Below are 24,919 nucleotides of genomic sequence, written 5' to 3'. Positions count from 1 at the left end.
GCATTAACGCCTTCGAAATGAAGATTTTTCCTTCCTGGTAGCGGTGGGCTGGGCGAGGTGCCGGGCCCGGCAGAACCCCCCTGACCACCACCGCCCCGGCGTGGGGCCGCGGTGGGTCGGGAGCCCGTGGCCGTGCTTTGAGCCAGGTGAAAAAAATACCTGATCGTGAACAATTCGCAGCCACGGCCTCTCATCTGACACCCTGGCTGCTGGTTGCGGAGCTGTTTGTTCCTGCGGTGAGGGGAGACCCTCGGGGATCGGCTCCTGTGGGCAGGTTGCCTGGCTTGGCGGTTGGCATCTCTTGCCAACCAAAGACTGATTAAATTAATGCCGCGTACTTCCCCCCCAGCCTTGCTAATTGTTTTACTTCTGGTTCCCTTTTGCTCATCTCCGACTTCGGGTTTCTATTGCACCTTTCGACTCACGAGGTCTGTAGTTGTAAACTGTTTTATTGGACTTAGTCTAGGGTCATGGGTGTGTAGCAAGCCGGGGCTGTTAAAGGGAGTCTCTTTCATGCCTGGGATGATTTGTGTGAGGATTCCCACCCACATCCCAGGGAAGGAGGAATTTCAGCCTGCGGGCCCCCTCCGGCACATACACTGTCCTTGGGGTTGCAGATGTGAGAGCGATGCTTTCTGCTCAGATTTATACCTAGCTCCCAAAGAGGCAGCTGACAGATGGGAATGTCTAGAATTTGAATTTCAATAGGGTTTTGCATATCACTTTATCTTTTTGTTTTCCCTCCCTCCCCAGACTGGCACTGGGAAGACATAGGGTGCATTCCTAAGCGTTAATATTATTGATGCTGTTGATGGGGAGAAGGGGGCTTCCTGTTTAAAAATGCTAGTCCTTTGTGTGCTGGAGCCCTGGGGCAGTGAATGCACACTCTGAAAAATAAAATTCCCAGGGAGAGTAGTTACCGTGATCACAGTAGACACTTTGCAAGAAGCCATGGCTCGTCTGTTCATATTTGTTCAGAAAACCTCCTAGAAGCTATAGTCCATTTTAAGGACTAAATGCCCTGCGGGATCTTATTATTTATGACAGAGAAGACAGGATGCCTTCCCTTTCCACTCTTCCTCAACCTCCTTTGTTCTGGGCACCACACAGGCATGATAAAAGAGTCTCATTTGAAATCAAAGCTCTGAACTGGTAAGATAAAGGGAAAGAATAAAGCAGGCAAAACAATACAATATCTGCATTCCTAAGTCTTAGAAAGCAGATTTGGTTCGCCTCAAATCCCCTAATGTATTGGGCCCAATTTTCATTTTCAGTAAAGCTTTTTTACCCTTCTTGAGCTGTGTAAGGAGGACATATAGGAAGATGTCATTTCCATCCTCTTTAAAGCTATTGTGTCCTGCCCGTGCTGTATAAAGTGACTGCAGTGTGAACGAGGCTCATGGCCGTTGTCTTCAACATTGTTTCCACTCCAGGTGAGTGGAAATTTTGCTTCTAAAGGCAGAATCATCTTGAGGCTTAATGCAGGTGTTAGTAGCTAAACAGTTTAGAAAGTCGGGGTTATAAATAGAGAAAGAAGCAGAATGATACTAATCTTGGAAGAGTAGCTCACTGTAATTTGAAAGTAACTGGTCTGGGATGTAACAGCTGCCCTCTGGCTAGTAAAAATGGAGATAGGCATCTTTTGTGAAGGGATTGGGACAGCAGCAGCAATGTTACTTGTCATACTGGGAGTACTGCGAGCTTTGGAAGAGTCTGTATGCTGAGGATTAAAGTAACGTCTGTGCCGTGTAGCTGAAGAAATGGGAGGTAGTGTGCTTTGGCCCGAGTGTCCGCCTTATTCCAGGTGGATTGCTTATGTTTGTTTCCTGATGGAATAAAAAGGTTCCTTCCCAATGTCTTCCTAAGGCCTTGCGTAAGAGCAAACACCCGCTCCCTCCAGGATTGGTCTCCATCTGCCAAACTCCTCGTTATTCAACTTCTGCTGTTTGTTGATTCATGTCAGATCTTTTTTCGTTGCTTGCCTCCTCCCACCACCCAAGCTGGAGCGTGCTGCCATGCAAAACTGGAGTAACTTGACTGCCGCAGTCACTCCGGTTATCCTAGTTTAGCTAATGTCAGGATTGGGCTGAAGCGTTATTTGTCTTTGAGTGACTAGTGAAAGCTCTGGGCTGCGTGCGTGTGTCCAAAGTACTTGATGTTATTCAGGGTTGGCTTGGGTTACTGTCAAGTTTTTGGAAAATCTCCTGCAGCACTGCTGCCATTTGTAGCAGAGGTAGAAATAGTGTGGGTGAGGCTCAAGCAGCCGTGCTGCAACTTCGTTTAGACTGTTTCGAAGCCGTTTGATCAAGGGAAGGATACTGCATGCAGCCTATGGCTGGTGTTTGAATAAGGGAGGGCGAAGGCAGTTTGCCTTCACGAAAGTATGAGTTGGAGAACAGTCGATTCTTGACTTCTCTGAAGGTATGGCAACTGTAGACAGGACAATAAATATTTGGTTTAGATTGTATTAAAGGGAGGCTGAGGTCAGCCATTAAGATCCATCTGTAAGGATAGCTAGGCTAGCAGCTCAAGTAATTACCAACAGAAAATGGGTGGCATTTTCATCAGTGGGGACTGTTGATTTGGAGAAACTTCAGGTAGAGATGGCTGAGGTACAGTTGAACCTGCGCTGGTATCGTCTGATGGCATCTTGGCTCTTGAGTGTTATCCTCTCTGTTCCATATCTGCAAGTATTGGGAGAGTAATACACACTTAGCAGCTTGGTCTTGATGCTTACTTGATTGTCCATGCTGATGCTTACCTGGTTGTCCTTAATGCTGCTGCCCCACTTGAGGTTCAAGATAAGAAATCTGCTAACCGGTGACACCTTCCATGGGACACGGTGCACCCACCACCTTTGGGCTTGTTCTGAAATAGGATTTTTTCTCAAACTATACAAATCGTGGAAGTATTAGACATGCTTTTAAGTTACAGTATCATGTTCTCTTTACAGCAAATTTAGTGTGACGTAAAGACTTCAGTACATTTTGATGTCAAGATCTCACATCCGTATTGGTGTAGCGTGTGCTTGGGCATGCCAGGTCAAATGATCATGATATCCCAAAGTGAACATGGGTGAAAGAACACTGTCTCCCTGACAGGTAGTTCTGATGTTTAATTCTGCTCAGAATACTGTTTTTCAGGAGGATCATTAATCTCCAAGGTAAGCTGGATAAGCAGGACTGCATTAAACTCTGCTAAAACATAGAGAGGTTTAGCAAAATTTAGTATGAATAAGAAAATACGTATTTCAGGTGCCTCTTTTGCTATTTTTTTCTCCTAGCTCTGCATTTCCCAGTTTGCTCCCCTTGTTTCCCAGTCCCACTGCTGGCCTTGTGACCTCTGTGTCACCTGAGCTGCTGACGCTACTGCCCTGTGTGCTGCACGCCCTCACCTCTATCGTTTCGCTTTCAGCTCCCACTTGTTTTCCAGTTTTGGCCTCTGATAACTCATTTCCTTTGAACTACAGCCCCGTCTATTATTATTATTATTCCTTCACCTCCAGTTCCAAGCCCTTGAGGCCCTTGTCTCACCTAACCAAAGCCCATCCCTGCTGCATTGTCACTAAGGCTGTAGTGCTGCTTTTTATTCCAAGTACAATTCAAACATGTTAATGGAATTAATAGGTTGACCTTGTCAGTCCTTGTACCTTTGAAACCCCTCTCCTTTCTCAGTTAGCCTTCAGCTAACTGATTTATATCTCCTTACCATATATTGCTTCCCTCAGGGTGGGTATGCTGTACTTGATGGAATTAATTCAGAGATGTCCTGTGGTCGGTTTGTTCAGGAGGTCAGGTCGTATTATCTTAGGGCTCCCTTGTGACCTTAGAGTCTATGGAAATGTCAGATGTATCTGTTAACCTGGAAAGTGTTGCATATTTCATGGTATCAAACTTTCCTGTCTCTACATAGGTGACATACCTATGCATCTAGCTAACCTTGCAGTTATCATTCTTATCCAGTTATAAATACTCCACAAATTTGGCAGAATTTGGCAATGAAGAGCATGGAGAGAGTTCTTGCCAAAAAACTTAAAAAAGTGGTTCCTGGTTCCTCTATGCATTTTCTCATTGACGTAACAGAAGCCTTTTCCAGGTTCAAACTGTAGGTAGTGCTTGTGCATATCATTACTGATGCGTGATTTTAGTTAGATAATTACTGTTGAAAGCAGTCAATTCTGCTGGTCAGATATGTTGTTAGCTTTTGAATTTGCAATCTTCTGTCCCTGGAAGGGGACTAATTTGACTCAAAAGCAGCCAAAGCTGACAGAGGTTATTGTATAATCTGGGCATGAAAAAGCACCGAGCGAGCTGCCAAGCTGGTCAGTCTCTGATGCCAGATGTTCCTACGCTAACCAAAATAAGCCAGTACTCCAGCTGGAGCCAAAGGCTGGTGTTGGCAAGGATAAGGAGGAGTTGCCGTTTTGCTGAGATTATTGCCTACAGACGCTGCCCAAAGGAAGGCTCCGGTAAGCCTGGGCAGATACGAACAAATGCGGCTTCCTTATTGCTAGACTTTGTGTGGAAAGACACTGACATTGCTTATCACTTTTAATGACCTACTTTGCTCTCCGTGGGTATGGTGCTCTTGTGATTGTTGAAAATATGTGCTTATTCTTGGCTGGTTCTTGTCATCATAGTTAATTTTAATGGTTTTTATCTGATGACACTGAAATTAATCCCCTTTAACGTATTTCATGACTTCTTTTAACACAGAGGCCAGCCTTAACTGATGTCAGCCTGGCACAGGATAAATGCTGCAGCATCAAAAAGCACACAGCATTTTTATTTTGGGTTTTTTTTTTACAGTGCAAATCAGTAAGTACACATTTATGAAGGTTATTGGAGATAGAAGGATATCTTTTTAATTCTCACATTATGGAATTTTAAGATCTCCTTCTGAAAAATCTTTATAACCAGCGAGGGAGCCCAGTATAGATATTAGTGCAATTATTGATGTGGTGTTTGTTGGTTCTTCGTCAAAACCAGCATCCTATTCAAGGACTAAAGGACGGTGCTTGGTGGTGTGTGGTTCCAGATTCTGGTCGGGTTTTTAGGGCTGTATAAATTAGCTTCCAAAATAGAATCTGCTGTGGCAGGAGGAAAGGAGTAAAATGTCTTGTTGCTAAGGAACATGACAGAGAACTGGGAGATGTGACTCAGTTCTTGGCTTTGTGTAATTTCTCTTCAGCAAGATGTGGGTCCACAGAGCATGTCTTTCTAAGCGTGAAGGGATGGATATTAAAAATATTTACTGAGGTTTTAAGGAGGGGCCGAGATGATGGATGCTCTGTGGGAAACCAGTTGAACTCAGTCCACTCACAGTTAAATGGATTCCTAAATGTCTGCAGAGTCAGGAGCACAGGGAATATGTGACAAAACCAAACGCGGCTTCTCATCTCCCGATTCCTGGTACTGCTCGTTCTTCAAAAGAGCGTGTTGTTGCTCTCTCTCCCCGCGGTAGAGTTTAATTTTAGAGGAGAATGGGTCTTGTGGGACTAATAGCCTGGAAAAAATGTAGCTTGACTTGCTGTAAATCTCTCTTCAGAGAGGATGGATTTTGCTTTTGTTTTCTAATACCTAGCTGTGCTTTTTTTATGACATTCCCACACCTTCTTCCATCTTTGATTTTGTGACTGGATATTGCAGTTTGTTTATATATTTAAAATTATGCAGCCACACGTGTTCTTGCATTTGACCTTTAGCACCATGCTCTCCTCGCAGCAGGGGACAGCTGGGTTCTGTAGCGTGTAAAGTCTGTGTTAACAACAAGAGAAACAAACACGCTGGCCATGAGCTGCATGTGGGTCAGCATACACCCTCCAAGATTTTCTCTTCAAGTCAAAGTTTTCTAATCCTGTATTAGAAAACCTGCTGCTGTCACCAGTCCCATGAAGAGGATTTTCTCTAGGCGCTAGTTCAAACCCAAAATATTAGTGATAGCAACAGGAGATAAAGCAGGTGTTCTGTATTTGTTTAGCATGGGGTTGTTTTCCCTTGGCAAAGTCTGATAAGGTCACAGGGGGAGAGGCAGTGGGTTTCTGAGGATGTCCTGTGGGAAGCTGCCTTTATCCCCTTCAAAATGTGTTGCTGGGTCACCGTACGCCTGGGTGTCTGCTGAGCGAGCACTTGCCTTTTGTCCACAAAGATGTGCAAGACTTGAAATCTGTTAATGCCCGCTTCTCTCTGGTTTGCTTTCCCTGGTCTTTGAAAAGAGGCAGGGTGTGTAAGATGGGAGGTGCAAGGTTGACTGTGTTGTCTTTTGTTCTCGGAGCCTTTGCATCATGGGGGTTTTCTTACTGAAAAGGGAAGGAAAATGTATGCAGAAAATAATTTTGGGGACACAGTAAGGCTGCATTTCCTAAAAGGCTTCTCCTGTTTGGTTGCCATCATTCAAAGCCACGGAATCAGGAGCCAGTGCTCTTTTCCATCCTACCTTGCCTTCTGTTGCCAACACATGGGCAATTGTAATGAAATACTAAATTTTAGAAGTGGTCTCAGGAAGGGCTTTATGGCCCAGACATGATACTTCTGCAGGCTGGGCCGAGATGCGCATCGTTGGACCGTGCTGTAATCGTATGGGTGTAAACCCAGCGTAATTGCCTGCCTGCCAAATCTCTGCAGGCACAGGAGGGCTCAGGGGTTGGGACTCCGTGGCTTGCCGGTGCCTCGGCGAGTTCTGAGCTGGTGTGCCAGCGGGCTGAGGGTGCAGTTCGGAGGGTGTTGGCTTTGGCAGGAGCTCAGCCGCAGGAGGTCGGGTTTCCTGTGCTTTGCTCCCGCCGCCCCCTCGCTTGGGCTGCCACAACTGCTCATGTTCTTCTGCCGTAAGAGCATCAGGTTCAGCAGATTATTTTTAATCTGGGTCGCTGCGGTGATTTAGCTTGTGGTGTAACCTCACAGAAAGGTGTAGGGACATGACAGAAGTGCCATGATGGCCCTGAAGGCAGCAGGTCGGAGGGAGACGCAGGAGTCCTTGGCATATCCCAAGAGCTCCCCACGAGCTTTCAGCAGGTTCCTGAAGTAACCCAGGAAGGGCATGTTGTGCTGAACAAGAGCCATGAAGCTGCTTTGAATCAGCTGATGGCTGACACATTTCTCCAGTAAACAAGCTGCATAAAATATATCCTGAAGTGCCTTTTCAGTCCGTGGCATCAGGGTGAACAAGCCCTGCTTTTAATGAACTCATTTTAATTTAATGGTTTTTATCAATGTCAGGGGAATTTTGGGCCTCATTTGTACTACAAAAGCTTGGTGGTATAGCAACAGCGGCATGGTTTGATTGATAAATGTTCCTCGGGGAGGTACCGGCCATGGCAGTTTCCCAAACCCACAATAAACTACCTGGCACAAGTCTTCCTTTTTCTCCCCTCCCTTCGCACCCTATGAAGGCTTTGGCCAGCACAGCTATGTCAGCTAAGGGTGTGGTATTTTTTCTCACTCCTAATTGACGTATTCATGCCAGCAAAACTTCAGGACTAGTCCAGCCTCAGGTGGGGGTTTTTGTTTGGGTTTTGATGGGGTTTTTTGCAGCCAGTCTCGCTGTGCTGGATGGGGAATTTGTCTTTGCTTGTTCAGGCCAGGGTACTGAGCCAAACCTGCCTTTCTGAGGAAAATCAGCCCCTGCTCCTTCTAGGAAAGCCTCCGTTTCGTGGTAAACAATTTGTTCTATAGCAGTTAAATCTGAGGTGGAAAGCAATACAGATAAATGTTAGGATTGTTGTTTACTTTTGTCTGCCTTTCAGTTGGTAACTCAGCAGCATCTCTGGCTGTAGCAGCCATTTAGAATTGTCCGGTTGCAATACTGCTTTATCGTCTGAATTTACTTCCATGACGCTTGTCCACCTGAACGCCTCACATGGAGACACAAACTGAATGGTTCAGATTTATCACGTCTCCACTTTATTGGTGGGACAGTAGAGCTAGAAAAGGGCTGATGATTTTACCCACGTCTCCTTAGCCTGTAACAATTTTAGATTGGTTTCTGGCCAGAACCCTGTGTCTTGATTCCATAACTTCCTTGCATTCACTGATTCTGGGTTTTTCAAGATCAGCAAATGGGTGTAGGAGTGTAGGGCAACTCCGTGCACTGCAGCAGGAGAGCACCCCTTGCTATCGCTGGTGCTGTCACCAGTGGGACAGCAATGGTTGGGGACCAGCGTTTTGGAGCAGAAAACATCTGTTCTGCAGGATTCTTGGTAGCAACCTTGGCATTGGTGCTTATGCAGAAACTGGGACTGCTGTGCTAGTTTCACCTGGAGCGAAACGCACCAGAAATTAAATATCTCTCGGGATGCGTTGCTGGTTTGAGGGTCAAGTGATGCCAGAGGACTGGGAAGCAGGATGGAAAGCCTTTCAGCTTTTATTGCTGTTGGCAGAAAGACAGCATCCCTGACAGCCTCCTGAGCTCTTAGGGCTTACAAGGGTAGCTTAGCCTTATCAGACACCTACTTGCTTTTTTGTTGTTTGTTGTTACCTGTCAGCACAGAGATGACTGCTTGGATTTTCTTGATGTTCTCTTTTTCTTCCCCACCCAGGAGCAGCCTAACTCCTATCGGTGAATCATTCTTGCACGGGTGTAAAACTCTGAAGCCCGTTTAGCCCAAGAAACTCTCACCGAGAGTGGGCAGTGATTCAGAGAAGAGCGGTGCGAGAAAACTTTAATCAAGGAAACGAGCAAATGTTTCAACAGGCTGTTGGGAACTGATTCTCTGGTTACTGAACCTGCTCAGGCATTGCCCTGGCAGTGTGTTGGACTGCTGCACGGGTACACTGTGAGAGTGTGTTTGTAGAACTGTACTTAATGATGCGGAAAACAAGACAATTATTTTAACCTGTACTGAGTGGCTTGAAGGCAGAGCAGATTTATCGTGTTTTAAAAACTTGGGTCTCCTTTCTGGTTAGTGATGTAAACAAGTATCAGTGCCAAGCAAAGTCATCTTTGGACCACAGAAATGTATCCACTGCACCTATTTCTGGTTTTCATGCCTGAGGTGACATTCCAAAGTCACTTCCTGACCTGGTCGCCAGCATTAGTAGGATTTCTGCAGTACTGGAATTGGATGCGTTTTTCTCCATTTTACATTTGTTAGCTGATGGACTAATTTTTCATTAAGTCAAGCAAGATACTGCATGAAGAACTGTATACAGAGTCTGTGAAATTATTCAAATGAATACCTGCATATTAGTTATTGCTTTATTTGTCTGTTTACTTGACTGTTGTAAAAGCACCTGTCTCCGGTCTATCACCTCCAATAGGTTTATCACAGGAGCCTGAGGGTGCTAACCCTTCGAAATTCCACACAGTCAGGATGGGGCTGTCTCCATGTATTTTTGAGCGGGGCTGATAGGACATGATAAATGAGCTGTTACTTTACCGTGATGATGGATGCAACTGAAATCTATCCTAACTTTGTTTGGCGTGTCAGCACAATCTGTTCATTTATTGCATGTAATTAAAAAAAAACCCTGTCAAACTGTAAACATTCCTTTAATTAAAACCCCCATAGCCACAGTTTGTCATGCTCAGTGCTTCTGTGGTTTGTTAAATTGAGTTTGTTTGTTGAGAATATAGACATGGGGCGTTTTGGAGATTTTAGGATTTCAGGTATTCGGAATTATTTTGGCTGCTGCAGATCAGTGCACTGTCACGCTGCTAAAAGGGACTTTATCCAAAAGCAGAACTCTGTGCCACTCAGATAGAAATACGCTAAAGTCATTGGAATCAGGTTTAATGTAAATAGGGGGACTTCATCGATACCTGGTAAAATAGAGGGGAAAATGCTTGGCTGTTTAAAGGGCTTAAAACATCATGAAGCATCGAGTGGTATAACCTTGTTCTGGGGACAAGGTTTTTCATGTTGTCTGGCTGAAGAATACCCTGTCTGCCTGTATGAAGCATTACTGCATAAATCTGTATTTTGCTGAGTCCCAGCTTCCAAAGCTGCTCACAGAATTTCAAGTTGTGCTTGTTGGTGAGCAGTAGTGACACTGAGGAGATACACCGTTGTCACCAGGGGTCTTCATTGCTTTTGATATTTGTTTGAAATGGCATTATTCCGCTGAAATTTGATCACAGTACTTTGGGTTTTAATGCAGGTGCAATACATGGTTGTCTTTCCTCTCTGGGATCCGAGGCAGGAGCCCGGGAGAGCAATTGCTGGTAGTGCCGTGTGGTGCTGCAGGAGCCTTTACAACTTCCTGGAGCTGTAAAGGCTTCCTCACAAAGCACAGCCTTTTATACCTAGTGATTTGTTCTTTTCAAAAGAGCTCTTCTGTTGAATTTAAACTGCTTTTAAATCATGTATACAATGGCACTTTTGTTGGGAAGGCCAGAGCCCTCTCATTTTCAGAGTGGGCCTCAGGAAGAAAAGTTGACATTCAAGGGCATTGTTCTGCTTCCCATTCAAACCTCCTTCCAATTTGCATGAGTTTATTTGTGTCACCCACTTCTGCCCTGTGTGACTCTCCGTTTCCTTGACTGTGGATTATGCGGGACTGGGTGGTTTTAACAGAGTGACTGATTTCAGCAGCGTAACGATATTGCATAGAGAAATGGAGCGGGAGGTTTGGAGGGAGGGATGGCTCGTGAGCTATCTTCTCGTTCCTTTGTAGACTTCTTGTATTCATTCTGGAAAGGATAAACTGCATTTTTTCATGTCAGCTGCCTTAGTTTTCTATTAAGTAAAACAAAGACGCTAATCTTTTTGTCTTGCAATGGCTTGAGAAGACTCGGGGAGCTCATAATGCCCTGGGAAGGACTGTACCTACACAGCTGCAACGAGGTTTTCATTAAAATTGCAGGTGTGCTGGAAGGGCAGTCTGTAGCACTTAGACCTAAACGTCCTCTAGGTTTGCATAATATTAGTCATTTGTTTGTTCTGGAGACGCTTAAGACTACTAGAATGAGAGCCAGTAACAAAGCACTTATCTCTGCTTGTAGATTATAAACTGTGTTTGTCAGTGTAGGTGAGATTACTGCCATTGTTAGTTTAGCCTTGTTTGTTTTTCTAGAGATGAAAACTGCAGCTCCCAGGTGCTGCCCACCGTCCAATATGCCCTGACGGTACTTCGGTACACTCCCACCTGAAGCTGCTTTGCAGATAAACGTGTCTTTGTGTTAAATTCTTCCATTACAGCTGTCTCCTGTTATTTCTGCACTAGCCGAGAATTAGAACAAAAGCCAAGTCTCTGTTTAGTATCGGACCTTGGAAAATCTGTTTCTGTTAATAATTGATACGAATGTTAATCCAGTTCTTGTGTGCTCTGTAGCATGTGTTATGCTTGGCCTTGCCTGACTGGGCCAAATCTAAAGTGAACTCTTTTTTTTTTTTTTTTTTTTTTTTTAATTTTCTTGTGCAGTGTCGAAAAAACACGGCAAGCTCATCACCTTCCTTCGTACATTCATGAAGTCGCGCCCAACAAAACAGAAACTGAAACAGCGGGGGATCCTGAAGGAAAGGGTGTTTGGCTGTGACCTGGGAGAGCATCTTCTCAACTCTGGCCATGATGGTAAGAAACAATCCATTCCTGAGTTCTTCCTCCATCAGGAATCTTATTTCAGGGTGATCATAGCTAGCAAAGGGCTAGTTGGTGCTAGTGGAGAAATGTGGAACAAAGATCGATGGCTGAAATATAAATTGAAGCTAATCCTAATAAGAAGCAAGCATCGTGGTTCAGCGTGGGAGTGCTGAAGATGGGTGGAACTATGGAAGATGAATTCTCAACCTCCTGAAGTCTTCGAATAAATACTAAATATTTTCTTGCAGGGGATAAAATGTATGTGTCAGTGTCAATGAATTAATTAACTGGTATGTTAGATCCATACATTTCTATAACTCACTACCTTTGTATGATTCTAGCACAGTTTGCAGTATAAATCCTTCACCTGCCTTTGATGTCACAAAGTTAGCAGGAAGTAACTGGATGTTATGTTTTTCCACAGCTTTTCTCTCAGCTTGTTATGGTGAGTTTTCTGTAGCTCTTCTTGGTCCCTTTTGCCTTCCCATTGGCACTTTAGGGAGGTAGGAGAAGAGCTGTCCATTCCAAGAAAAAATTACAGTTGTTCCTACTCTTCCTTGGACAAATTTTAAGTTCACGTGCTCTTTCCAACCCCCTTGCTGTGGCATCTCCAGTCGAGGCTGTGAAGTCATTAACAAGTAGCAAACAGAGGACTGGGAATTCTTTCACGGTTCACTAGCCAAGGTCATTCCCACAAATAGGCCACACTGAGGGTCATTTAGAAAAGCAGCATGGAGCAGCCATGGGCTGCAGCCAGTGTGCCCAGGAGTTAGAGCCATCAGGAAATCAGCCATGGGTGTAGCATCACTGTCTGGCTATGTCAGCCCATTGATCTGTTTCGTATTTTTGCTTCTTGCCTACCGCAGTAGATTGTTCAGCAGACCTCTTATGCTTATGTTGTTAATCTGGTGTCTCCCAGCTTTTGCGTGCAGGCTGAAGGAAAAGTGATGTGACGTGTGGGGTAGGAAAGGAGTTTCTCTGTTAAATTTGATTTCAGTGGTATTTCACACTCCTTGTTCATATGAGCACCGTCTGGAAAAGGGATGGTAAAGGGTGGGGAGCTGTTTCCTGCACTTTTTCCAACCGATTCAGTTGGTAACAGCAACGTGCACTCCCTTGCCTGACACGAAGTGTTTTACTACCAGCTGGTGCATAATATGAGCTTGTTCTTATGGAGTCAGGACTGTGGCAAAGCTCATTGGCTTGTTAATGGGAACCAGTAGAGATCTTTATTGCTGGGGCTTGAAAAGCATCAGAGAGCCAGAAACTGGATGGTTTGGAGACAGAAACAGACAGTAACCCATGTAAGAGCTACATCAGGAGTAGGTAATTTACACCACTGGGTAGCTCGAGAGCTGATTTTATATTCATGCTCTGGGAGCAATCTTGGAGGGCAGGAGGCATGCCAGCAGAGTGAGCTCATTAATGGGAAAGAGAGAGTTCTCTTTTATCCCCAGCCCTCCTCCTGTCCATTTTTGTTAGGCACAAGTCAGCAATAATTAAAGCTTTTCCCTGCCCTCTGCACTGACTTCTTCCCCTGGCTTTGAGGGGTATGCATTTTACTTTATTTAACATTAAAAACACATCCCAAGCAGAACTAAAGTGTTTGAACTCCTCTGGAGGCTCCTGTTTGACAGTCTCTAGGAGCTCACTTCTTGTTCTGGTCACTCCTCTACCATGACGTGCAGCAGAGTGACTGGGACTGAGCTGTGCTAACGAGGTCTCTTCATCTGAGAAGTTGCCAGTTGCTTTCACCCTTGATTTGGTAACTCTTCCCTAACTCCCTGGAGTGAAGCAGATCGAATTTGAATGTTGCTAACAGGGGCATGTCTCCATTTCACACAGCAGGATTGTTTTTTTTCTGTGTGATTCAGCTCTCTGACCTGTATTCCAAGTGACATAATCCCTGGGATTGGTTTTCTGGAGACATTTCTGGATTCCTGTGAATCAAGCTCTGTGCATGCACAGCATTTTAAGATTCTCCCAAGCTGTAGCATTGATGTTGCACAGCCTTGGAGCCAACTGCAGTGCTGGTCTACTGAAAGGGGACTAAGATATCACAGGAGATGCAAAGTTGAATCAGACAGAGCAAAGATGCTGTCCTGCCTCTTCACCTCATAACCAGAACATAAACAAGTATTTTTATAGGAGCACAGAGTACTGTAGCTGAAGTCTGTGCGTGGTACCTACTGGTAATGCTTTGGGATTACACCACAGAACATCTCAGTTCAGAAAAACAAAAAAGAACCCAATACATTCGTAGATTTGTTTAGGTTAATGCTTGTTTTGATGGGTTGCTGTCCAGTACCCAAAAAGATTTAGCGGGACTGAAGGAGAAAATTATGCCATCCACTGCCTTTGAACGGCAAGGCATTGATGCGCGCCTCAGAAATGCAATATTGAACCAAACTGGAGTTACATTAAGAACTTTATTAATGAACAGCTTTGGGAAGCTGACAGAGCCTAAATTCTCAAGCATTCACTGTGTAACAACATGAGCTCTCCCAATTTTGCAGTCACGACCATCGGAAGCTTTGCTTGTCTTTTAGAAAGGAAAGGGTGAGAGAGGGGTAGACCAAGATAATAAAAAAGGGTAAGGACAAAAACTGAAATAGGTGAGTATTTTTTTAGTAAACACTGTGTTGAGGCAGCTGGCTCAGATTGCTTAGCTAGGAGAAGAGTGTGTTTGCTATCGTGTGTCTATATCCAGAGGGGAATTTACAGAGAAGAAATGTTGTGCCTACTGCAGTATGTTGTCTCTCTGTGGGATCAGCAAGTGATCACTCTCGTTCTGCATCCGTTGTGCCCGGCATGAATGTGTAAGAGGAAAGTGCTACAGAAATGTGACCTGTTTCACTGTTACGGAGCAAGAGCCCAGGCGGTACCATCCTGCAAAGCCGCGGACACACGCTGTACGTTCAGCGTGGGCCACATTCTGAGCTCGTGACACATGCGCCTTAGTTTACCTGAGTTTTGAGATTAGTCTTGTGCTAAGACAGAGTGCTCTTTCTTCCGAAAGGTTCCTCTCAGGTTGGTGGGTCCGAACTTGCATCTGCTAAACTTCAGGGTATAAAACATCCGTATACGGAGTTTGTCCTTAGGGGAGGGTGTCGAGGTAAGATGGGATGAGTGGAGCACGTAGGCTGGTGTTGCTGCTGCCTTTTCATTTTTGGTGAGGGTGCAGTTTTTCATTTTTTTAATTGTTGTGTATGGATCTGAGAAGTGACCCTGTAAGCAGCTATAGGGAGGGAGGTAATAAGGATTTTAACAAATGTTTACAGTAACAGCAGTAGGGATGAGTACTGCACCTTAAAATCTTTCTGTATGCTTGGTGATTCATGGGGGGGGTGTGTGTGTGTGTGTGCAGTCGTTATTGGGCTGGCAGCTGGAGGCGGGCAGTGTCCTGGGGTTTGGGTTTGGTTGTGGGTTGGCTTTTTTTGTTGTTTTTTTTTTTAATTCCAGTTTGTCACATGCTGACACTTTGAGCTCTAAACAATGATGGATCCCTTCTGTGTTAGGAGCTACACCTCCGTGTGGTGTGAAACGGTCCTTTCCCAAAGGCACATGTAGACAAGACAGCAGTGAGGGGAAGGAAGCGTCATTGTCCAGTTCCTTGGATGAGGGTTTGAGTCATGGGCAGATCACAGGATTATTTTTCAAAGTCCTCTGTGTTCCAAGTGACTTTGGAAAATGGGAATTGGGAGCCACGGTGCTCCTCAGCACTGGGCTGAGGTGTACATAGATGTGTTGCTTCCACTGAAAGTAACAGCGCTCTGTCCTTCTGGTTCCTCTTCTCTGTCACATGTCAGTGCTGAATTGTGGGCTGGTACCTGCAGAAGTAAAAACGGGTTTGATATGAGCGATTTTTGACTTCTCTGTTGGGTCCAAATCTGGCAAAAGTTGTGGTGATGCTCCCTTCGAGTATGTTGGTTTGCACAATATTACTGCAGTCAGCTTTAGTCACCCAATGGAGCCTGCCTTAAGAGGCCCGTCTCCACTTAATTTTAGTGCATTATTCATATGTTGGCTCCTGGGTTTCGAGTACTTCCCCTGCCAATGGAGCATCATTTGGAAGCAGACCAAGCTTCGCAGGGAGTAGCTGTTTGTTCATCGCTCTGAGAAACGTTCCCACTTGGGTTGGTGCTGTTGACACCTGCCATGCTAGTTTGCTTTATAGAGCTGTGAGGTGCAGCAAATTCAGCATAATCCCTGACTCGCGAAGAGGCCTTGTTCCCTCTGTAGGCAGAGAGACTTTCCCCCCCACCTAATTTTTTCTCTCTCAAAGGAAACCAAATACAACTTAAATTTAGCTCGACCCCAATTAGAAAGAATTGTGCTCGCAGCGGATGTGTTTGTTTACTGTGGGAGCTGGTTAAATGCTGCATTGCAGCATCTGTACCACGTCCTCGTTTGTGCCTCAAAATATTCTGAAACTGAGGTTTTATGACAAGTGTCGGAGCCCCCAGTTAGGTGGTTAGCAGGGAGTTTGTGCCCGGCTGCATGGAGAGGCCGGGGGGCTGGAGCGCTGGGCAGGTTCCTGGCTGTCCCTGGCAGGGCACGTGGCCGCGGCGTTCCGGCTTTGTGCAAGGGGCTGGGGCGGGCTGGATGGAGCCGCAGTGCCAACGGGGAGCTGGGCGGTCGCAGGTTTGGTGGTGCCATTTCTCTCTGGCTTCCTGAGCTCGCTGGTCGTGGGGATCTGTTGGCCACCGCTCAGGCGGCGCTCTCGCGTGGTCGGCACGCCGGGGAAAAGCCATGTAGCTCTTCTGGGAGGAAAGGAGTTGGGAGCTGCAGCAGATGAGGGATTAGATTTCAGTGTACTTTTTATTCAAATGCTGCTGGGAATAATGTACTGGAATTGCTTGGGCTGCGGAGGATGGGGTATAAAATACTGGCGGTTCTCTTTGCATGCTGAAAATGTTCCCGTTGCCTGGCACTTGATGAGAGAGATCATTTCTCCCTCAGCTGAGCGGAGCGCAGGCTAACCTGGCGTCCCCTGAAATGCGGGTGTTGGGTGTTCGTTTCATGAGGTAATCCACCCGATAGTGTCAGCTGTATTAACAGGGGATTTTGTAGGCTTAAAGGAAATGGGGGGTTTTGTACCTCTTTATGCGTTTGTTGCATTGATACATCATAAACTTCCATAACCGGAAAAGATAGTTTTAAACACGGCACTGATTTTTAGTTGACAAGTTTCCCATATCGAAGGACCTATACCTCATTTTTGAATTATTACAAAATACCAATGATCTGTAATCAACAGGGAAAGGTATTGGTTTGTTGCTGAAAAAGTAAATGCCTGCAAAAGACAAAGTTTACTGACGTACCTGATTCTTGCTCTCTGTCCTTCATGTTCTTCCCTGTTCCCTACATTTATTCACAGGTATTTTGAACAAGTTGGGTAGGATTAAAGAAAAAATAAAATGAAAGCTGATACTTTCCAGAACTGTATGCGAGGTCATGCTATAGCAGATATGGGAACCTGATCCTGTTACATACTGGGCACTAGCAACAACTGTTTGCAAGGGATGGTTTTATTCTCTTGTGCTGGTTATTATGCCCTTCAGATAAGCTCCTTAACAGCACCTTGGGATTTCTAGTGACATCACGGCTTGTTTGGGTTCCTCTGGTGCTATCCTTCCCTTCGAGCAATCCGCTGGCTGCAGTTGGGTGATGTAGTTGCCTTTGATGCTAATTTATTGCAGATTTGAGTATAGGGAGAACACTGTTAACCAGCACAGAGAAACACAAGGAGTGAGATCTCGGGCAGTGTCTTGGCAGGGATCTGTAAAAATCTGGTTTTCCTTAGCTCAAGCATAAGTTTGGTAATCTACATGTCATCTCTTCAGTCCTAATATTAATGTGAGGAGTCCCTTTTACTAGCTAATAATTTTCGTTATAATAAAAGCCTGCCTGGCTGGCTTTGGGTCTTTGCCATCTGTGAAGGAAGCCTTGATTTGGAATTCAGGGCAGCTGAGTCTTACATACTTATTAATGTTAGTTTTTCTTGGTATTTTAACTCTTAGAGAGTAAATCTAACCAGTTTCCACTCCCTCTCTTACTGCTGCAGAACAAAATCGAACATGACAAACCAAGAAATAAAGCAAACTTTGCTGAAAAATCAAATAAATATTTACAGAATTGTTTCTTTTCCCCTTCCTTCCTTTAAATACTATTTTTAACTGGGAAAACAAGGCAGCCCCTGAAATACAAGCACTTCCATCTTATGTTCCAAAGGCCCAGGTGAAACCCCTGCTCGCCATGTGCTAGGGAACTGCTTTGCTCCCAAGATTTTTGCTTCAGAAAGACTTTTTCGCATTTGCAGAGCTTCCATCAGAAGTAGATCCTCAAGCTTTACCTGCGCCCGCTGCAGTTCAAGCAGCAAATAGTTACGTGGCAGTACAGCAACCCCCGAGTGTAGTTCCCCAAGTATGCTTGGAATTGTTATGACTTGAATGCTGGCAACCACATCAATAGATTTGTTTAAGCAATAACTTCTTGTTCTTACACAAAGGTTTATTGAACTGCTGCACGGAAAAGGTAGGCTGTGTGTGTTAGCCGTCCTATTTAGATCAGAATGATGAAATTGGCCATAGTTGTTACAATGGGCTGAGGAGAGTGTTGGCTGTGGGTGAGGCTGAAGGTTTATATTAGATGGGTCATTCTCTGAATGAACTCTTGGGGCGTTTTTGTACCTTTAATAGGTATTTTCGGAGTATTCCAAGCTGACAAGTTGGAATGAGAACTAAAAAGTTTCAAACCTCCAGGTAGGTTCAGATCTGGCATCCTGCTTTTACTTTTGTCTCTATTTTTAAGCATCTAGATGCCTAAAGGAGTCAATGATTAGGGCATAAATCTGAGTGTTGAAGGATTTGTTTGCAATTCTTTTTTCTGCCAAGACATTTCTTGTGTGACTTTGGGCAAGTCCTTGAAAGTAGGATTCATCTCCTTTACTGTTAGGCATCTAGCAGTTCTCCAAGCAGATGGGTATATCTGGAAGGTGGTTCACTCCATCTGCCATAATATAGGTGGGTTTTTTTTAAAGAAACAAGTGGATACTAACTTCTCCATTGGTACAACAGGAAAAATCATGTATCCTTGCTTATCCAATACTTTTTGTAATGCTCTCCTTGATATGTGGGGAGAGAGAGCCATAAATAAAACACACGGCAAGTGGAGGATTCATGTACAGGGCTACTGCTCGCAAATCAGTGGCTGTATCATGTTTTCTGGCAAGCCTACCTAACACAGGTATGGAGGAAACCAGAAATCCTCAGGTTCTGCCTCCCTTAATGGGATTTTTCTGTGTGCTATGGTCCTGTTGAGAAAACTGAAACTTAATTGTGTAGTACACAGCCAGTAGTGAAAGGGCAAATCCTACACCGGAATATTTTACTTGGTTAACAAGAAAATGTAACTGGTCTGTCCATGGCCAGGAACGAGTTCAGGAGACAGCTGCCTTTAGATAGGGAGGACATGGGTTTCCATCAGTATTTTTTTTCCCAGTACTTGAAACTTTAAAAGTTGTTTATAAACTGCATGCCATAGAGATATATTAAACTTTTCCTGCTCCCCAAGTGTTTTATTTTTGTGCTTGAGATGTCATTAGTAAAGGGGAGAATTTAGCACATTCTCTTACTGGTTTGCCTTGCATGTTGGAGCCCAAACTGACCGTCCCCAATTCTTATAATCCGTTATCATTTCCTGCTTATGTTACGCAGTGAAGGAATACTGGTCTGTCTCAGCATTTTCACTTGCATCTGAGTCCATGTTTGCTACAGTTCGGCGCACACACAGTGTGAACGGGGGAAAGAACAGTTGTAAAGTTGCATTCTGGGGCAGTAACTCGGTGGGGCTGCTGTGATTTAACAGCCCCTTTGAGCTCATGGATAATATTAGCCATTCGCTTCCATTCATCCTGCTGGCCGTTACTTCATTTGGCTCCCTTTTTTCAGGAGACAGGCAATATATTGAAACCAGTCGGCCTCAGACGTGCCAAAACCAGTTGCCTTTCAGTACTTAACAATATATAGTAATTTTTTTTTAAATCAAAATCTATCTCCAAAGGGGTTGGGCAATCAGTGACCTAAGCTGTAGTCAGAAGTTCTGGCCAGTGAGCTGGGCACTCGCAAGCTCAAACCCCATCTCTCACACGCTTTTCGTGGCCTCGGGGAACTTGTTTGATATCTCCTGTTCTATCTCCGTGCTTGTAAAATCAAACTAATAATCTGTATCTGCCCCCAAAGTGCCACAAGGGTAAGTTTCTAATACTTGTGAAGTACTTGGAAGATAAAGAGCGTGGTATAAACATTAAAAAGTATTTACTCAAGTGTTAACTTTGAGTGGCATGCTAGATCCAGAGTAGCTTTGTGAATGTCTGTAGGAAATGAGTAAACCTCTCTGTATGTTTCCCCTGGATTTATTCTGGTTCTTGGTTGGGTTTGCATAATTTCAGCAGATCTAAACATGTCAGACATTGCAGAAACTGAATGGTGCCGAATTCACTGGTGCATTTCTGTAAATGGTGAAAAGCCTGCATGTTTTAGGTGCCTAAATGTTTCTCCTGACCTGGTAGTATGTGCCTCTGCACACACAGCCTCGTGTAACATAAAAGACGGATCCAGCGGCCTCAAAAAAAGAGTGATAGTTGACCCAAATTGCAGATGAGCAGAGAATATTCTGCTTCGTGCAGATGCGTTCTCTGCTACACAAACTAGTTGAGCACAAGTTGATACTTTCAAAGGCCAATAGTTTTTAGCTATTTTGGGCAAATTTCCAAACATAACAGGCACTGTTATTGCTTCACCATCTGCCCTCTGAATAGCTGGAACTCAAGATTATGGGGTACGGGGTTAGCATTACAAAGAGGTACATGGGGTCCCCGTGGAGAATTACTTGTTTGGGGGAAGTACTTGCAGAAGGGGATCACTGAGCAGGCAATACAAGCTTGCAGTTAAGAAAAGAGACATTTCTTCTCTCCCCTTCTTTTTTACCCTGCCTGCAGCTGTGAGAAGAGAAATTCTTTGTGCCTGAGTGACCCAGAGGACAGCAGGGAGTTGAAAATTAATTTGCATTTCGAAACACTACAGCTGTAGGGGGAACAAACATGAGAGAAAATGTTGCAGTCCATACAGGAATTGCTCATGCTCTTATCCCTCCACTCTTAACAAGGGGGATGCTTTTTTCCCCCTGCTCATCTTACTGTAAAAGTTGTGTGATTGATCTAAACAGAAAGCACTAGCACACAGTCCAAATATGAATGCACTAGTAGTATCTTTATTCCGTTTGTGAGTATTTTGTATTAAAAACAAAGCCATCCCCCGAGAGTTAGGTGGGTAGAGCCCAGGAGATGGATGTATTCTGCAGAGGCTCCAGCCTGTGGTACCGGTGTAGGAGGTACCACTTGCAGTCCTGGAGTGCCAAAGTGCCCTAGTGCAGACATACCCACAACACTGAGAATGTTGCTGGTCTCACAGGGCTTGAAAAACGTGGTTATCTACCTTCCTAGCCTGATGCAACACAGTGGAATTTATGTTTCTCAGGCTTGAACTTTGCACTTTGTTTTCACACAGTTCACGCATAAGCTGCCGTAACAAAAAAGTCCGGTCTTAAAAAGCAGAGTCCGGTGCCAGAGGCCGATCCCACAGCCGGGCGCTGCGTGGTATCTGCGCTGGGAACCAACTCGTGGTTTATGGCCCCTCTTCCATTATTGCACTTTCCCAAGTGCAAAAGTCACACTTCAGATAAAAACGTTGCATGTTACCAGGAAATAGTGCAGCTTGTGATAGCAGGCTCGGGCTTTATGCAACTCATCAACAGCATAAGTAAATTTAATGTGGGTCACTTGGAAATCGGGAAGACAGCATCTGGAAGGAAGCTTGCTGTTTGGTTGGCCTTGGGCTTCTTTCTCGCTCCTGGTGATTTGAATGTGAGGATGTGGATTTAGGAGTGAGATAAAAGCCCTTAGAAGAGAATCTCTTAACATTTGAGTCTTTTTATGAACGTGCAGGGGATGGTGGGGTCTGCATGATTGGAAAATGACACGTGCAGGTGACTGGCTGGGTGGCAGGGAGCTTCCTATAGAGCGATAAAAAGGAAATCTTTAACCCCTCTGTCCCATGCTGGTTTACACCTCCTGTGTAACTGTCACTGCCAGGTGGAGGAAGGAGTTTCAGAAATGAGTACTTTGAAAAGAGGTTTCCGGTAGAAGTTAGTCTGAATTATTACAGTGGTTTTTACTGTTTTTAGTTTGTTGGTTGGTTGTTTTTTTTTTTTTTATGAAATACTTGGATGAGTTTTTGCGAAATGGAGCTAAAAATAGGAAGAATGATTGGGGTAAAAGCAACTGTATTTCTTCAGGTGAGGATATTAATTGTTAGGTTTTTACGTAACCATGCATTAATATGGCAAGGGAGACGGGATTTATTTGACTAATTTCAGCTGTCTAGAAGTTGTCGGAGCCTCAGCTAGGCACAAAATTTCAAGAAGGGGACACATTCGTGATGCAGTTCGCACCTTTTTTGTTGTACTGGGTGTTCTCGGGGCGCTTTATCCTCTGCATGTGCCCTTCCTTCCTCACTGCTTAGTGCAGCCTGGACAATTAAAGAGTGATCTGCCTCAGCCTAAATGTCATCTTGTGGGTGACTGTTTCAAGTTCTATTCTTGTGGCTCAAAACATAGCCCTTAAGCTTCTGTTACGTTGCTTTGCTTGGTTCTGTTTTGGTCTGGTCCCTAAGTATCGTTACATGTACTTGATAGCCATGGTTATCACCTTTGCTTAGGCGGTTCGGAGTGGCGCTCGGGATGTTTTGTTTTGTTTCCCTTGGTCCTGCAGGGCTGCAGGTTTAGCTTTCCACGGTTGTTTGCTATGTGTGGAATTCAGCTGAGCAGCTGCATTGCAGCGTGCGCCGGTCCATTAACCAGCCAAAAGGCCTGGCTTGCGTGACAGTTCACCTTATTGCTGTAATATTGTGAAAACGACAGTGCTAGAGGGGAGCTTGATGGGAGGCCTCGTTCCCCAGGCTGAACAAATAGTTCTGATTCCAGTAACGTACTAAGAAAATAATAATAATAATAATAATAAAAAAAAAAGTAAGCCTCCCAAAACCCGGGGAGGGAACGTTACAAAAGATTAAAACGGAAAAAATAAAACCAAGATGATAGGAAAGGAAATGTGCCTGATTTCAAGATGAATCAAAATGTGCTTTGGAATGAAAACCATAAAACTTCTGCTTCCTCTTAATGGCAAAGAATTAACCAGTTAACGAGCCCTAGGAGATGCAATAAACCTTTCAAACCAGCTGAGAGATGCTCAGGAATGAGTTGAATAAATTCCTTCAGCTGCTACGGTGATGAAATATGCTAGGGTCTCCTTTGTTGATGCGCCCACATTTCCAGCCTTTTGCGCTGTGTTTCCTGGAACTACCTGTTACTTGAGACAGCGAAGGGAGGGGGGGAATGAGGGAAGGTGATTGATTTTTGGAACGGGAGACGTGTACAGTGCTTAGATTCCCGTGAAGAGGTGGGTGTTCAAATATAGCACCTGCCAGGGGATTTTAGCAGGCTGACTTCATTGCAAAGAGATTATCTGGAGCCAGTGGTTGAAGGCCATATTGCTCAGGAAAGGAATAAACCCAACAGTGAGTGTTAGTACATTTTTGTAACTTGCCTGGGAATGTGGAACTGGAAAGGGCTGTGTGACAGGTTTAATAAACGTTCTGGGCACAGAGGTTTCCTGAGCAGAGGGTTGTTGGGGCTGGAGGAATACACTGTGTGTTGCCCTGGGCTTGTTCCCGCCTTGTGCCCTTCCCAAAGTGGCCTGCTCATGGCAGTTGTCAGAAAGGGGTGCTGAGCTAGGTGTACCTTTATGGCTGTTAATAAAACCACATGCGTCATCAAGTCTGGTTGTCAGTAATTGCAGGAAACTTCAGTAATTAACTGTAACATTAATAGAATTCTGGCGTAGATGCTACTACATCCTACGAGAAGAAACTTCCCATCAGTTTCCTGCTGTGATGCAGCTGAGGTACCTTTCTGACTCAAATCTGGTAATTGGGTTGGGATGCAGAAGCCAAAACCAGGACCTGGACCCTGAGGAGTTCACCTCTGCAGCAGGAAAGGGATCTATGCAATAGACAAGAGAAAGTCACAACGTGATGTCAAAAGCCACCGTAGGTGACGGTCTTGGCACACTTCACGTTCACAAAATTAAGTCTTAGCTTGTGCTGTCATCCTGCCTTTTCATTCTGGTGATAGTAGACACTGTTCCCCCCATACGTGTGTGTATATACATATGTATATAAATGTATACTTAGCTACCGGGCATGGGATTCAAAGGGCAGAGGGAGGTTAAACACGTATGTAATTATCAAGTTCATCTTCATTCAAAAATCAAAAGAACCAAGTCACCATTCCAGCAAAGGGCCTCAAGGATAATTATAGCCCTGCCTGAATTTCAGTCACTTCTCCAACCGTGCAGAATTCCCCCAAAATATCTGTGGTGCTGGCATGATATATTTAGCTTAAAGAACAGATTGTCCTGGTAACCAGATTAGGAAGCGCATAGAACAAGCCTGCTAGAATTTTTCAGTGTATGTTAATTATTCTGACTGTGCCCAGGACCTTCCATGACAACTAAGTACCTCAGGAAGCGTGGTGTTGGTGCTGCATACCTCGCCTTCCCCCTGTTCTCCCTTGACCCGATTCACATTCTCACAACAGGTTGCTGCTCAGCCCAACTGGTACGTAAATACCATTCTTACCATGCTGTTTGTTTACACAGCTAGATAAACCCCAGAAGGATAAGGCCTCGGAAACACGCGGCGCTCGCTCCCTGTGGCACAGGCCTTCAGTTAGGAAGCGCAGGCGGGTGTCCCAGCTGCGTTCGTGGTATGTGGATAAACAGGCGAGCTGTCTGCGCAGGCTCCCCAGCGGCGTGTGCATCGCCCTTCTCAGAAGGTACCCACCTCCCTGGTAGGAACTGGGCAGGCAGGGAATGTGCCGTTTATTTATTTGCTTATTTATTTATTGCAACAGGTACTACTAATTTCGAGGGGACCCCTACTGAGATTCCAGTATGAACCATTACAGTATTTGGGATTTTGCAGCTAAGCGTTAGCAGATCATGCCACAACGCTTCTAAGACTCGGGTAAACTCCTTTTACCCCATCCTTTGCGACTCTTGCAGTCGGGCAGTTGGCAGAAGGAAGTGCTGCTAATGCAGCGCTGAGCCCAGTGTCCTCGTTCAGTTCCCCAGTGAGATTTGTGACCTCCCACCTATTGTAATGGGTGGTGGTGGGGAGAGGCATGCACGTGGGCACCTCACATAGTCTTGCTTGGTTCTCAGTGAAACTAAAATGAGCATGAGTCCAGCATGTCTTGCAACCTAGGGCACTCTTTCCTCACAG

At 44.9% G+C, this 24,919-nt stretch overlaps 1 protein-coding gene across 8 annotated transcripts in view; it reads left to right on the top strand.

Annotated features, from left to right (window-relative positions):
* Positions 1-24,919, top strand: part of ARHGAP32 (Rho GTPase activating protein 32) — a 259,498-nt gene that overhangs the window by 209,918 nt on the left and 24,661 nt on the right. For all 8 annotated transcript variants that reach the window (XM_080366610.1, XM_080366612.1, XM_080366613.1 and 5 more), the window contains one exon: positions 11,358-11,507. In XM_080366610.1, coding sequence (XP_080222736.1) covers positions 11,358-11,507 — 150 coding nt within the window. The remainder of the gene's footprint in view (positions 1-11,357; positions 11,508-24,919) is intronic.

The sequence above is a fragment of the Falco punctatus genome (assembly GCF_963210335.1).
Source record: "Falco punctatus genome assembly, chromosome: 16".
Classification (NCBI taxonomy): Eukaryota; Metazoa; Chordata; class Aves; order Falconiformes; family Falconidae; genus Falco; species Falco punctatus.
Note: the sequence above shows the minus strand (reverse complement) of the source record. Positions and strands in the feature narration are given on the sequence as shown.